This window comes from Chamaea fasciata, unplaced genomic scaffold (genome assembly GCF_029207755.1).
Source record: "Chamaea fasciata isolate MVZ Bird 193981 ecotype frontalis unplaced genomic scaffold, bChaFas1.0.hap1 SCAF_17, whole genome shotgun sequence".
Classification (NCBI taxonomy): Eukaryota; Metazoa; Chordata; class Aves; order Passeriformes; family Sylviidae; genus Chamaea; species Chamaea fasciata.
The window spans coordinates 2,789,464-2,805,000 of NW_027094102.1; the positions used below are offsets into that span (position 1 = coordinate 2,789,464).

Here is a 15,537-nt window from a genome sequence, read left to right on the forward strand (position 1 = left end):
TGACTACTAAAGAGTGGAAGTTCAGGCATGATTAGCTTTTAATTCTCTAGGCAGCACCTTCACTTCCTTCAGGAGGTTTACAGAAGCACTGGTGGATATGTGTGTGCAATGTCAAAAGATGCTTCCTGTGAAATTGAAACCTGTGTGATTTCAATCCCTCACCCTAAACCGGGGGGGCACTGAGGGCAGTTTGGGCTCTTGATGGTGGAAGGTGCTGCCTGCAGGCTCCAGGAGAGGTGGGCTTTTGGCTTCAGCTGTCGTCCTGCCCTGTGGCTGGCTGTGTTTGCCCAAAGTCTCCCCGTGGGGAGGTTAGTTGGAGTCCTGCCTGTGGAGTGTGCCTGCTGCAGCCAGGCTGCTCCTCCAGATGTTGGAGTGGCCTGGCTGGGATGCCGGGCACAACTGGCAACATCCAGCTGCTCACCAAGGCCCCCATCCAAAACCCACCAATGTCATGGGTAGATTTCCCATCAGCCTAATCCCGCTACTGAGAAAACTGCTGGGAAAACACCAATTGACTTAAATGAGATGAGAATTAGGCCCTCAGAAACAAGTTTCCAATTTATTTCATAGACACTAGGAGGGTTTTTTTCTTCCTTTGCTTATTCTTTTTAAAGTGAGGCATCTGGTCTGGATTTGATCTGTGACTTTAAGGGAGAAGAGCAGTGAGTGAAGTCCAGAATTTCATTTATCTTCTTTCTCTAACTCTCCTCTGAGGCAAGACATGGAGCCAAGTCCCCACTGAGGCTGCATGGCCCCATCTGCTCACTGAGCAGAGATCCATGGGATTCGCGATGTCCTGGACCCATCAGTTGGAAGTTCAGCTTTTGGAAGTTTGGAGATTCAGAGCTGGGTGTGCTGGACGTGATGTTTTGTTGGGCATTATTTTCTTTTTATGTCTCCGGCGACACGCATGCCAATCCTACTTTGGTGGGTGCCAAAGTGGGGAATTGGTTTGTGGTTGGTTACTGCGACTGTGTATTCTTCTTTGCAACAACTTTAACTGGGCCTTAATTACTGAAGCGTGATGCTTGTGTAACCTGTGACTTCAAAAGAAGGAAAAAGAAAAGCCTTGAGGGGACATTTTCTTGCTTCTCGTTCCAGCTTCTTGGTGGGCCTTGAAGGGGATTGTTTTGGGGTTTTTGGAGGTGAAGCCAAGAGAGCAGAGGGTTTATCAGAAGCACTGGCCCCAGGAAGGATGGTTTCCTAGCTTGCTCCCAGTCTGTGTGGTGCTGGGTGTAAATCCCAGCTCTCAGCACCTTCTGCCTTGGGCCTCCACGCTCTTGGAAAAGTGCTGGCACTTGTTCCCTCAGGAAGTCAACGGACGTTTTCCTCACAGCAGCCGGATCTTTAGTTACAGCTCTGTACCTGCTTCGCACACCCCGGTTGGATCCCTGTTTCTCAGCATTTTGCTGCTTTCCTGTTTCAAGTTCATAGCAAATCGAAATACTTTCTGGCTGCAGGAGGAAATTTCCTGCCTTGTTGCTGGAAAAAAAAATACACCCCAAAATTCTCATTCTTTGAAGCACTTTTCTTCAATTCTTTTGCTTGCCAATTCTTTTTTTCTTTTTTTTTTCTTAGCCCAATCTGTCCTCTGAATTTGTGTCAATCCACATCCAGCTTTTGCTACTGTAGCTTAAAACTGGAAGTTGCATGTAATTCATCCTTGGTTTTGCTTAAGAAGTTGAAGCAGAGGGATGGAAGCAATAATTCTCTAACAAAATACCTGTTCACTCCAGGTATATTTTGTTCACTTATTTTATTGCAAACCGTGTTACAGGAACTACACACACTTATTAGTCACAGCACAGTCTCACCTTGGATAGATTTTTACTGTTTTACTCACGATCAACACTGGTGAGTTTGCAATCTGCAGAAAGACTCATTTGCAAAAGTATGTACTGTAGGAGCCAATTTTGTAAGCAGATTTGGTTTTAAACGGTTTCTCTGGCTTGTTTCAGTTTACAAGCTCATTGTCTGTAATAAACTAAAACAAAATGTGTTCAAATGCCTCTTTAGATCCAGAAACTGTTCCATTGTCTGAACTTTCAGAGGCCTGGTCCTAAAATGGTTTGGGACTTTTTTAAACCCATGGCTGGAGCACCAACCTTTCCCCCTCCCCCACGGAGCCACACAAACCCACTCCTTACAAATAACTTCTTTTTCTTTCTTCTTTCTCTTCCCTACAAGTCTAGTGGCAGCCACACGCTCGTACCACCATGTTCCTGTATTTTTTTAAGATGACATTGGAGCTGTCATCGAAATAGAGCACTGAGATGGCATTGAGTTGTGTAGGAGCACAGCAGGGTTTCGGCACAGTCTCTGGGTTTATAAAGTGAACCTGGGGAATGAAAACAGACGAATGTTAAGATTTACTTTTCCCATTTTCTCCCCCATATTCTTCTCTCCTGGGCAACCTTCTGCCTGTCCCATACCCTCGCTCAGACAGTGGCTGAGCTGTGTAACTTTGGGATTCACTGACCCTTTCCTCAGCCTGACCCCAAATCCACTTTCGGTGGCAGCAGGGAGTGGATCCTTACAGAGTTTTCCCAAGAGCTGCTGACAGTGGGTCTCATGTCCTGCTCCTTCCTCCCCGTGCAGTGGGACTAAACCCCCATTGCAGTATCAGTCACAGGGCCCTTCCAAACCACAGAGAGCCTGCCGACGCCTGCAGCAGCGACAGGGTCATTTCAGGTGCTAATTCAAGCCACTCAGCCAGATGTGGAGCCTGATGCTGCAGGCACCTGGAGAGCTGAGGCAGATCTTCCTTCCCCTGCTGGCTTGGAGACCCTCTTGTGTATAAATTTATTCCTGAGTAGCACCTGTCAGACGTGAGGCTGGGTTAGGAGGTAGGGTACACCTACCAGTGTCTGTACAATGGCATGATTTGTAGCATTCATGTAGGAATTCAAGGGGAAAGCACATTCTCCTTCACAGTAATAGGCAGCGTAGCCCTCCGGAGCGATGATCCAGTCCTTGGTTAAATTGAAGTCGTTGGATTGTGGGCAAAGACAGAAATGCAGTGAAACAAAAAGCCAATCATCACATCAATCTAAACATTCATACATCCACTGGCCTGCAAAATAACAATCTGCCCCCCTGGCCTTTCTAAAGCTCTCTTAAAGGCCCCTAAAGTGCCTGCTCTTCCTGGAGGGACACATCCCACATTGCAGATGTGCCCACGGAGTAGCTGAACATCTGGGTTCAGTTGTTTATCCATTCAGCAGTGTCCTCCTGGCTGTCCACAACTTCACCCAGCGACACAATGCAGACACAAGCTTTCAGAAAGGGAAATGTCTTTAACCGGCTCTAAAAAAACCAGGGAGATGAAAATGGAGAGCAGCGTGTGCCTCCAGCACTGCCAGAGGACCTGCAGGGCCACAGCTCCCCCAAAGCACCTGAGTGTGCTGAGCTTCCAGCCAGCCTCGCACTAAATATTTGTATTCCCAACTGAGCAGAAGCACTTCAGCATGCTAAAGGCAGCACAGAGCACCTTTTCCCACAGGATTTAAAATAAAAAAAATCCAGTGGCTGGTTGCCACTGCTGCACTGGCTAAATGATGTGCCAGTGCAGCCCTTACCTGCCACCCCAGGTCCCTGAAGCTGACGTAGAGCTCGTGTTTCTTGCAGGCCTGTCTCTGGTCACTGCTGCTGTTCTCTGTCAGGGGAAAATGGGTTTGGCCGTGAGGTTGGGCTGCCCCAGCTCCCACAGCCCTCAGCAAGGAGCGAGGCATTGCTGCTCCTCTGCTGCTCTTCTGGCTTTTTTATTTTAGCTGTTTTAGTCATATAATAATGGCTGGGTTCAACATATATCAAAAGCACTTCTGGTTTTTGAGTGCAAAGCAAAAAAAGACCTGGGAAAGTAGTTTTTTTTATTTTTTTTTCCCCTGGACTTTCTCTGACCTCCTAATAGATCACACAGATCACTCTGATTATTGCCTGTACAAAAAGGAGAATCAGTGCAATTTTAAAGTTTTATCCATCCTGGACAGGACGCCTGAGCTGAAGAGCCAAGTAGAAAGAATGGCTCAGGAAGAATTTTTTCACTGAAAGGGTGGCCAGGCACTGGAAAGAGCGGCCGGGAAGGCAGTGGAGTCCCCATCACTGGAGGTGCTCAAGGGACTGGACGTGACACTCAGTGCTCTGGGCTGGTTGACAAGGTGGGAACTGGTCAAAGGTTGGATTTGATGATCTTGGAGGTCTTTGCCAACCTTAATGATTCCATAAAAAATCTCACAACCTCTCCTTCCACTGAGTGAGGAGCTCCCAGAAGCAGCTGGAATTTCCTACTGCCTCAGCAGAGCCAGCCCTGAGCTGTGGCTCCTGCTGGGACCGTCATCAAGGGCCCGTTACTCTGAGGTATCACATAATTAAGCCACATTTCTATTTCAAATGCCTGATGGAGTTTTCTTCCAAATGAGGAAGCACATCTCCCCCCCCAGAATCGCCATGATTATCCTGAGAATGAATGGGTTTTCCTCTTCTGTGCAAGAATTTTGGGACTACTACACTTTTCAGGGGCTAAACTTAAAATCACAAGCGCTGAAAATGAACAGCATTTGGATTCAGATCCGCCGCTCACTTGCTCATTGCTTTAATATAATTGTCTTCCACTTCAAAATGAGAATTTATTTCCTGTGGGAGAAAAGTTTTTCTGCTTAGGTGCTTGGGGTATTTTTAAAATTTGGATCAAGAAATCCCTCCATTTAACATCGCTTCAAAGATTCCAGACATTTTTGGAACGACCCTAACCCCGTACAGTTTCCAACCAGTGGTGGACCAAAGGGACAAGAAACAGACAAGGTGGGAGAAACCATTCCCACGTCACCCCACGCCTGTTGGAGGCTGAAAATTTCAGGCTTTCTGTGCTGAGGGGCACTGACCCTCAGGCAGGCAACTACCTTTGACTTGAGGCCGTGGAACAGGCTTCTGAAATTAGGTGATAGCACCGGGGTTGTGGGCGTGTAGTTTGAATAGTATTGTGCGATCTCACAGGGTGAAAAACTTAGATTTAAGGTTTGAAACTTAAAGCATAGATATATAACAGTATATGGGCAGCACTATGGAGGATTTGGGGTGTTGTCTAAGTCCTTCCTCTTCATGGGTTTGGGAGGTTTTCTGTAATCGGTTGGTAAAGTCCTCATTGTGGGCTTCAAGTGGTTGGTTATTGGGTTTAAAGTAAAAATAACTTAGGTGGCATTTCACAGCTGGACAGATTGTCCTTGAAAAGACAGAGAGGTGCTCCATTTTACCTTCATTTCCTACCTTGCTAGTTTAGAGCTCACGACTCGTGAGGCTGTAAATAGATAAGAATTAATAAACGCCCAGTGACTCCCGCATGTTAATCCCCGCTCTAACACCAAGAAGAAAAGAAGACAAAAACCTCACACACCGCCCAGAAACGCTGAGCCAGCCGCCTGTGCTGTACCTGCAATGTTGGACACCCGGAAAGCTTCCTGGTTCTTTGGTGTTTTGGACCTGTTCTGGCTCCTCTGCTTGCCCCCCGTGGAGCGGATGCTGCGCAGGTGCACCTCGGTGGCTTTGAAGAAGGCGACGGTGAAGGGCTGCTTGTTCTGGGGGCCGTGCCTGCCGATCAGCCCTGCCAGCTTGGGGTTGATGCTTTGTCCTGCCAAACGCAACAGGCTGGGGTTATCCTGTTTGCCAGCAGCCAGGGTAACACAGAGCAGAGCTGCTGCCTGCTCAGGGTCGCTCCTGGGCGTGCCATCAACCCTCCAAAGATCGGGACTTCATGCTCTTCTGACAAGAGCAGCTCAGCACAGCCAACTTCATTTTACATCTGTGTGTAAAAGTTACATTAAATAGCCCTACGTATAATTATTTTCCCCCAAATCCGCTTAGCGTTAACTTTTCCTGCATTCTTTAGAGGGGTTCCTTCGAGTTCACCAACCTATAATTTGAAGTGATCCTATAAAAGGAGCCATAAAACTCAGCCCATAGGAACACTAAATTCCCACTGGAGGGTTATTAGCTTAAAATAAAAATGCCTTGCATGAAATGCTGACAGACTTCCAGATATACCATAGCTGAGAGAAACAAATGTTTAGAGACATTTTGCTTATTGCTGCGACTTGCCACCACCTCACCTGATAACTTTGTACAAAACTTTGATTATCATCCATCATCTTGGGCTTTAGATTAATTCATTTTTTTGGTAAAAGACTACTAGTAGGTTTCTCTGTAGAATCAAATCAATTATTTACAGAAAAAGGCAAGGAGAGGGTGGCAGTGGGAAATTTAATGTTCCTCCCTGTTGCTGTTGAGGGATGTCTGGATGCTGCTGCAAAATGCAGAGGTGATATCCCAGATTATTCTGTCCCAAGCTACTGAGCGCTGCTGCTAAATCCAAGTTATGATAATGGTTTTGTGATCCTTTTGCTAAGACAGAGCTGGGCCTTGTCAGCCACAAATCAAATGTGCCAAAGGACAGCTGACACTTTCCTGGAGAAGCCCTGCAAGGCAGCCTGGCCAGGGCGAGTGGGAAAAGGGCTCTCAGATCACTTATTTTGTTTGATTGTTTTAAAAAATAGACTGTATTTGCCTCACAGTTACAGATCATGTAACAGCAGATACAAAGAAAGGTTGGGGGTGGATTAATTTGGGTTTTTTACTTCACTTAAACCCTTGAGGATTGCCCAAGGGGGTAAAGTGTTGCATCAAAATCCCGCTGTGTTTCCAGCACAGCAGGATTGGTGAATGCTCAGCGCTTCCCCTGGCTGGGAATCATGTGCCTGAAGCAGAGACTCCCTGGTTTCTGCTGGCGTGTGACACTCACCATCAATGCCCTCCACGGAGAGCTGCAGCCCGAGGTTGTGCTGGGGGTTCACCACCCAGTGATTGCTGGTGGCGGTGATGTCGAACACCAGCCACCCTTCCTCTGCAGCCCAGATCGTCCTGGAGTCGAGCAGGAACAAATCTGAATCCCTGGAGCAAAGGAAGCAGAGTTCCCAGTTAGCCAGGGTTTGCACTGGGGTCTCCACAATCACCCTTCAGGCAGCGCACGCGGTTGGGATTTCGGCAGAGCCGGGCTGGTGTGTGTCCCCTTCCAATCACCCCCAGAAGAAGTTTCTCTTCTCTTCAAAAAAGAGAGCATGGGTTGGAGCAGAGCTGGGGTGGTTGGGGGTTATTTTGCTCTTACAGTTAACCTCGAGCTCCTGATGCAAGTCAAAAAACGCTTGCCAGGCAGAGATCTGCAGAATGACTGTTTGCATATGCAAACCCGGTAATTGGGCAGACAGTGCTGCTCATTAGCCTTTCCACACATGATTTCCTGACTTCCAAGCGTAACTGTAGCGTTGGTGCAAGCCAGCTGGAACGCTGGTGTGCATAATTAACATATGTAATAGGTTTTCCTTAATTTGCTCATCTGAGGTCACAGATAACTGATTGAGGCACTAACCCTCTGCACAGTCACAGGTCTGCACTACTGTGGGCCACAATCTTTTTCCAATTCATTGCTTGGAGTTTTTTTTAAAGGCTGCTGCTGGGTTACTCTAGCTGAAGGAATAATATCAGAAAATGAAAAAGATCCTAAATAGAGAGATTCGGTTCTTTTGGAAAAGGTGAAATTATTTCAGATTTACAAGGTGTCTCCGGGCAAATTTCTGAAAAATTGAAATTTGAGAAAACACAGGTACTGTGAAGAAAGGAGTCTTCTCTTATGAGAAAAGATGAAACTCGGATTAAAAAATGGACTCTGTTGCAGTTCTTTTATTAAAAATTACTTTAAAAGAAGAACAAAGACACATGGTGAAGTGTCTAGACAAGTCCTGTAAGAGCTGCTTTTGTACCTACAGTGAACAAACATGATAACTTGTTCAAGTGTAATTATATCCTTTTGAATGAAGAACTATCCTTGAAAAACCCTTTAATCATGTCCTCAAAGCCTTAAAAGACCTTATGGATTTTGTGACTATGGATTTGTCAGTGCAAATAAATGTATTTAACTTAGTTCACAGCGTTCCTCTTGTTTGCATGAGACATCAAGTGATCAGAAATGAATCTGAGGAGAGCTGTTGGCATTAGGGCTTTTGACTTTGGCTTTCAGTGATTCTTTTCCCTTTGACATAGCAAGAAATTAGAAGCTTTTGTCCCACACAGAACAGGAGTGGAGAAGATTTTGCTATGCTTTTACTATTTAGCTTTCCTTTCAGCCCTAGTGGGCTGGACCGTGTAAGAGAAGAGTTTTCCTCTGTGAGCTAAGGGATGTCACCACTCACCTCTGACTGTGCTGGCTTACATGAAATTAAATTTCTGAAGTGAGTTCCTGCAGAGCATGTGAGCACATGGCCCAGGGTGTGCAAGAAGAGGAGGATTCTGTGTTTCCCCCCTAAAGCAGGGCAGATTTGGGTACCCCGTGGCTGAATGCGCAGCCAGTCCTGCTGAGGGTGCAGTTAGTGCTTGCTTTTAAGCCAAGTTCTGCTTTGTGGAAGAAGCCCTGCAGCAGAACAGGACTTGCTGCAACACTTCCTCGCTAAGGCAGAGGGGATCCCGTGGGAATATTCCAGTGGAGGTTTGGGAGCCAGAGTGGGGGGCTCAGGAAGGGGCTGTGCCGCAGCAACGGCTCAAGGCAGGTGTTGGGAGCTCAGTCAGCTTTGCTGAGTGCTCCCAGGAAAACTGCAGTTAAACGGGACGGGTAACCCCCCCTCACATTAGTCACAGCAATGCAAGATGCTTGAACTCCAACCAGGCGACAGATTTCCTGGGGTTTCTCCCCCACCCAGGAGCAGTGGCCCTGTTCCCACAGCACAGGACACCTCCCACCCATCCCTGTTTACAACACACTGAACCAAACACATGCCAGAGGAGCCAGGGATGAGGGAGTTGCACGGCTTGGCCCATTCCAGTGGCTGAGGCCAAGTTTCCAGGAGTAGAGGGTTTTTATATTCACACAGTACAATATTTAAGCGTAGCCCCTGAGTGGAACTCATGATTCACACAAGGTTTAGTTAACAGGGACTTGGCTGGCTTGGTTTTCTCCCCTTGTAGTTTGCAGGTTGATCATGGCAGCAATCACGATAATTTTTTGGGTTTTTTAGCTACTGCTCAACTGCAGTATTGTTACTCAGAAAAAAAACAGCCTTTAAGCTTCCCATGCTGACATGATGCAATCGGGGTAAGCAGACAACATGAGGCATCAAGTACCAGGGTGAGTCAGTCTGGGAAATTGTATAATGCGTTTGTTTTCCTGTAGTTACAGCAATGTGCAAACAATGGGCCTGGAGGGGAAGCCCGAAGTGAGAGAGATCAAAGGGACCCACTGAAGGGAAATGTCCTTCCCACACACACTTGGAACATTTGGACCCCCAAAAAAAGCCCCGCGTCAGATGCTCTTTGGAGGAGTTCAGGCACTCCTGGATTAGCTCTTTCCGCCCTGGCCCACCAGCAGTGGCCAGGGGTGGGATGCAAAACCTCAGTGGTGTTGCAAGCAGACGCTCCTGAGGTTGTGGCTCCTGTTCTGATGGAAAGAAACTTCTCATGCTTTTCAAAAAGAACAACCTCCTTTAAGTGGAATGTCCTGCTCTCCAAAGACAGGCAAACAGCATTAAATCACCAGCTAATCGGCAGCCAGCCCTTGAGATAACCCTGTTGGACAAGACACAGTAAACACAGCAGAGAAATGTTGTTCTGCTGAGACTTAAACAACATTTATTCTGAGGGCTCCCGTCTAATGACTGTCACAGAGGGTAGTGCTGGTTAAGTCTAACTAATGTGGCTGCTTTGGGTTTTAGCTGTGAGATAAAGATCTCAGCTCAAAGAGAAAAGGTTTCCAGTGCACATCTCACTCCTGTACCTCACCTGCCAACTCTGTACTCACAGAGCATGTTCCTGGAGCGATGGGAATGATGGCACTGCAGCAAGGAGGTAAAAAAACTCCTCTGGTTCCTTGGCCCTGCATTCAGTTCCTTCATTTTAGAACTTCAGAGCACACAAGAAACTGTACCACGCCTTTTTCCAGAGCAGGAGATAGGAAAGGCACATGATCCTCCTTTTACAAAAAAATTAAGCTGGGACATGGAAACGTTAATGTCTAGATTAGAGTTACATAAATTACAAAGTCTGGATCCAGACCACAAGTATGTTCTGTTGAGACCACATCAAAACGGCTCAGCATTCAAAGGACTGACATCAGCGGGAGTGTCAGAGCTTTTAGCAATGATAAAATTTGGGGCTTTCTGCTCAGTTTTCTCAAGCATCAGGCTCTCAGTGGAGCCTGAGATGAGGGCAGGAGGTTGGCATTTGCCTGCTGATGTCTTTGGTTGTGCCTGGCACTGGATGCCAGAAAGGAGAGTCACCTCCCGTTAGAAAGCACTCCCAAAAATTTGTCTACAGGTCATGTAAGTGCTGTGTGGTCCGTGAAACTTCCTCGGTGAGCTTGTTTTCTGGGCTCAGGGGTGAGTAACAAGTCCTGCAGCGTGATGGGCAGGATGCATGTGAGATCGTGTCTGGGAAGCAGCTGGAGCTTTGGAGGTGGAAGGGCTGACCTGCCAAAGGGCTGATGGCGGTAAGGAAAAGGATCACAAATAATTAGGGGAAGGGAAAAGGGCTGGAAGAAGTGAGGATTGTGGGGATGAGCACAGAAATAAGAGAACACAACTACAGAAAAAGCAGGGAAGGAAGGTGTGGGATAAAGGAAATTGTTGCAACGTGGCAATTCTAAAATAAGAGAAAGGATTAACAACCATGAAGCTTCATGAAAAAAGTATGTATGGCTGCTGTGCTTTTTCAGTCCCTGGGATGCAGTTTGGTTTGAAGCCATAAACACTAGAAATATATACCAAAAATGAGAAGTGCTGCATCTGCCCCAATCACCTGCCTTGGTGAGTTGGGGCACGAGGAGAACGTGGATGAAAACACGAGAGACAGAAATTCTGCATTAGCAAGAGAACAGGAGATAAAACTCTGCATTCATAGACTCTCATGCTGTAAGGTCTACACTATTTTAGGACAGTGCTCTTGCCAAACAGTCCCTGGTTTTTCGTCTGTTTTCTCCACTCACTGTCCCCATCCCGCTCGTCAGCCCTGTTATTTCAAGCTGCTGGTTGACAAGTGGTAGTAAACACTAATGAGCACTTCCAAGTGGGATAAAAATAAATGGGAAAAACGACAGGCAGCAGCAGTGAAGGTGACTCTTGGCAATTTCCATTACACTCTGGCAGGCAAGGTGATTTCTGTGAGCAGCCAGCGCTCAGTGCTGGGAGCAGCCCCAGAGCCCTGGCCCACCTGGCTGTGTCCTGACAGCAGCAGGTCCTGCTGTCCCCTGCCTGCATCAGGGACAGGGAATCCCTCAGCCCAAAGAGCACCTGGGCTGCCCTGATCCCTCCCTGCTACCTGCAGGAATTGCAAACCTCTCAGTGTTCCAAACAGCAACCGTACAGTGGCACCTTGCGACAGCCTTTGAATGGCTTTAAAATGTGGGTTAACCCTCCTGCTCCGGTTTTAAAGTAAGAAACACTTTAGGCATGGATATGTTGAATTCTTATTGATTCAGCGTGTACACCACAGTGTCTAAGCCAGGAGCACAATCCTCTCCTCTGGACTCACACTCTAACCCTAGAGGGGCTGTTCGGGTCACAGGCACGGTGCAATTTTTCCAACAGGCAGCCCAAGGACGGAGCTGGCATGGGGGGGAAAGGGGTTATTCACGTCCAGGTTTGAGCAGGTGGAGGGAGGAGAAGGCAAAAAGGGCACCCTGGGAGGGTGAGAGGAGATGTGGGGTTAGAAGACATCTGTTTGGATTAAAAACCTGCCATATCCAGATTCCAGTTTGCTTGGTGTCATTGCTTAAAGTCAGCTGCAGCTGTCCAAAGACAAGCTTAGGAAAATATTTTTCAGACTTTCCTACTTTGAGAGGGCCCCAGGATCTCCCTGGGCCTCTCCCTGGCACGTTTGCAACACCCTCTGTACACAGACCTGATGCAGCCCTCCTCCCACACCTTCCCTTCCCTGGGATCCCCTGCTTTTCCTTCCCTCTCCCTCCCCACTGATAAAACTCTCCCCATGCCCCCGGGCAGGAGCCACCAGCCAAACACAGCCCCGGGGGCTCTGCCAGGTGAAGGGATGTTCACAGCAGGAATTCAGTTTGCTAGAGGTGTTTTCCAAGGATTGGCCTGAAAACTGGCTGTACTGGTAGTGAAACAGATCTGTGTAAATTCTGCTGAATCTAGGGGAAAATTAAATTCGCTTTAAAATCGCAGCAGGTCCTTAATTCTGCTTTGTGTGCCTCTAGTAGCTGTGTTGCCTTTCTTACACAGTGCTGGAGAAGGGCAAGATCTAGATCTCAAAAGCTGATTAAAAATGGGGAGTTTGTTACTGAGACGCAACACGTTTCCTAAACATGAAGCCCTCCTGTATAAACAGTGCCGAGAGAAATGAGGTTATACACACATCTCTGACACTTTCTATGCAGATGTTTCTGCTCAGCATTGAAGGGCAGTTCATTAGTGCATCACTTACCCAGCAAGGACCCACTGGGGTAAGCAAAATGCCTCCTGCAGCTCCTCGAGTGCCTGTGAAGGGTTGTGCCTTGCAAAGTTCAAGGTTTGTCTGAGGTTTTGTAGGCTGCAGTGGCTTTCAGGAATGGTCTGAAGGAGAAAACTCTGTTTTCTCTGACCAAACTGTCCCTGGAGAGCTGCAGGATCTCTCTGCTCCAGTTCCCTTGCTACTCGCTGGGAGATAAATGCAGTTATCAACCGAGTTGCAGATAAATCACCAAAACACTCTGATCGAAGTTATTGTCAGTATTTGTAGGTGCCGTCATGGTGCTGGGGCACATCCTTAAATCAAACTGTGCTGGGCTGTGCCACGCTCACAACGATCACACTGGTGCTTTCAAAAGCTCCAAAACGAAGGCACATCTGCTTTATGGGCTGGGTGGGCCCAAGCCTTTCTTAGGTACTGGAATTACATGTTTCAACCCACAGCATGGAACCAGACTCCAGTGGAAGGCAGAAAGGGGTCTGGAGAGAGGCTCAGGTTTGATCTGGTGCAGCAGTGGTGTAGTTTGAAGCTCAAGCTAAAGCGTTCCAGCTGCAAGTCAAACCCAGGAATGCATCCTGCAAGATCTGATTTTTCTGTAGGGCTGGTAACATGAGCATTCAAATCACTGCCTTTGAAGCCCGTGAAATCCATAATGGCCACAAAGTAAACATGTAACAACTACATTTCAATTACCTAAGGCTGGTCAAGTACCTGGTTTTATTCTCTCCAGCAACAAAACTCCCAGCGACTTCAAAGGGATGGGGATTCACTCTGCAGTGCAAGTGCTGGGCCCAAGGAAATAGGAGATGTAACTCTGGGATGAGGTATTTCAGCTTCAAAAGGTGCAGACAGGAAAGCAGGATCGAGCTTTGGGGCAGCTCTACAGTCTGCATTTTTTCTGCAGCTCCAGGTTAATGAACTGAGGGGGATGCCCTGACTGAGCACCAACTCCTTTTCCAGGAGGGAGGAGACATGAGCAGCACCTGGCTCCCCAGAGGCCACCTCCAGCTCCCTCTGAGCAGGGTTTGTCACCACAAACGTGCGCTGGATGTGCTGCTGCTCTCACCCTTCTCAGGTCAGCCACTGGCCTTGTAAAACACCTCCCCAGTCTGTGGGCTGAGCGAGCCACGAAGTCCAAACAGAAGTCGGTCATGAGTCACTGGACTTTGAGCTATGCACTCCAAAGCTTTGAGACGTGTTATGGCAGCTAAAGCATCATCAGTGGTTGTGATATTTGGGACATTTTTGTTCATGAATGTACTTGTTTGCCTGAAGTGAATAACTGATGCTATGTGCCTCAAGAATGCCGTGCATGCCTTTTCAGCAAGGAGATGTTGCCAGTTTGAAGAGCTTGTCTTGCAACGAAAGGTTTGAGAAAGGCAGAAAGAATATTTCATCCTTCAGCCTGATTTCCTACAAACACCTGCAATAATATCTTCAGTCTGACAGAGATATAATTTCTCGTAGTCCGAAGTTAAGTGGCATCTCATCTGCTGCGAAGGACAGGGCTGAGCTCTCATTTTCACTGCCAGGGTTGTCAGGTTGAGCAGGTGGATGGGGGAGAATTTCTACCCTGCAAACAGTGCTGGTGAGGGGCAGGATTTCAGGAATAATCTGCTGGGGGTGCAGCTGTTGCTCTGGAAACACCTAAGCCTGGATTTTTCACTGACAATGAAGCGCACACAAGAGATGTTGCTGGTTAGATACCTCCAACCTGTCTGAACTCGTGGAGTCATTAACTGCTGAGCTGCTCATACCTCTGCTCTGTGTGAGCTGAGGGCACCATCAACACCCTCCAAACTGGAGCCTCATCCGTGGTTTCACTGAAAATCCTGCCTTCAGCACATCTCACGGAGGAAAACCTCTCCAGTCACCCGCAGCTTGAGCTTTCCAAGCTGGCTCTGTGCTGCTGCGTGGCTCTGGGAGTCGTCCTGCTCTCTGCTGTGTGTGAGATGATGCTGAGCTGCCCCTGGCAGGAGCTGCTGTGTCCCTGGGGCACTGCACAGGAGCAGCACCAGCCTGGAGAATCCCTGGCTTTTCAGGTCTCAAAAAAGGCAATTCCAGCAGTGCTCCCGTGTCAGCAGCAGGGAAGGAAACCCAAAGGCAGCAGAGGTTTCCCTGCCTGCGTGGGGGTGGGAGGGTTTGGCTTTGTTTTGCTCTTGTTGCTAACAACGTCAGATGGGGCTGACTTTCCAGCGGCTCGGGATGAGACAAACAGCCAAGGAAGCATCAAAGGGAATGGGTGTTTTTTGATCAACACTGGAGAGAGTTTGTTTTCTTTCTCCACTTGCCCAATGACACACTGACTTGGATGACTGGGCTGTGACAGAGCCGGGTGGAAAAATGTCAGCGGAAAAATGCAGAAAAAAGAGCAAATATTTTTACAAACGGTAGTGACAATATTTTTTACCTTTGGTCAATCCAAACCAACAGGAACATTTTTTCAGGACAAGCTGTTCGAAACTCGCCATAGCCTGTGCCAAAATGTATGCAAAAGGGGAATATGCATGAACACTCATTAAAAATAGTGTTCCTGTGGTGAATATGATGCAGTAAAATTGCATCTGATCTTGTGGCTGGAACATCTGTATAATTAGCAAGATTCCTCACCTCCTCCAGACAGGGCTTGATGTATGTGCCCTCCCTTTGCACACATTTTTTTTTTTTCCTTTAGGAATAGGAATTAGTGGAGGAGTTTGCAGAAGCATTTGCTGCTCCACACACAGCTATCCCCAGCAGCACCTTCCCATGCTCTCTACACAAAGCTGTAACCAACTTTTTGGATGCACCATTGTAAAATTAAGACATCAGATGTCGTTCTGACTCTGTCAGTAGGACTCCTCGTGGGCACCTCACTCATCAGGACCTGAGGGAGAACTCCCCTGGCATCCGATGAGGAAGGTCATTTAGTCAAGAGCAGGTTCCTGGCAGTTCCCCCACGCCCTGGCACACAGGTTGGTGCCTCCTCCTCTGCCAACACATCTACAGTTTCTGCTCTTCCCAAGATGGGAAAGTCATCCCTGCAGGCTTGTACCCAAATAA

The 15,537-nt window shown here is 47.7% G+C and overlaps 1 protein-coding gene across 1 annotated transcript in view; it reads right to left on the minus strand.

The window, feature by feature from the left end:
* Window positions 1-1,739: 1,739 nt before the first annotated feature.
* The window catches only part of BMP7 (bone morphogenetic protein 7), a 39,165-nt gene continuing 25,367 nt past the window's right edge, over window positions 1,740-15,537 (minus strand). The window contains exons 3-7 of the mRNA XM_066198672.1: window positions 6,791-6,939; window positions 5,426-5,623; window positions 3,579-3,655; window positions 2,862-2,972; window positions 1,740-2,338 (exon numbers count right to left, since the gene is read on the minus strand). Of these exons, the coding sequence (XP_066054769.1) occupies window positions 2,189-2,338; window positions 2,862-2,972; window positions 3,579-3,655; window positions 5,426-5,623; window positions 6,791-6,939 (685 nt within the window). The 3' untranslated portion in view covers window positions 1,740-2,188. The remainder of the gene's footprint in view (window positions 2,339-2,861; window positions 2,973-3,578; window positions 3,656-5,425; window positions 5,624-6,790; window positions 6,940-15,537) is intronic.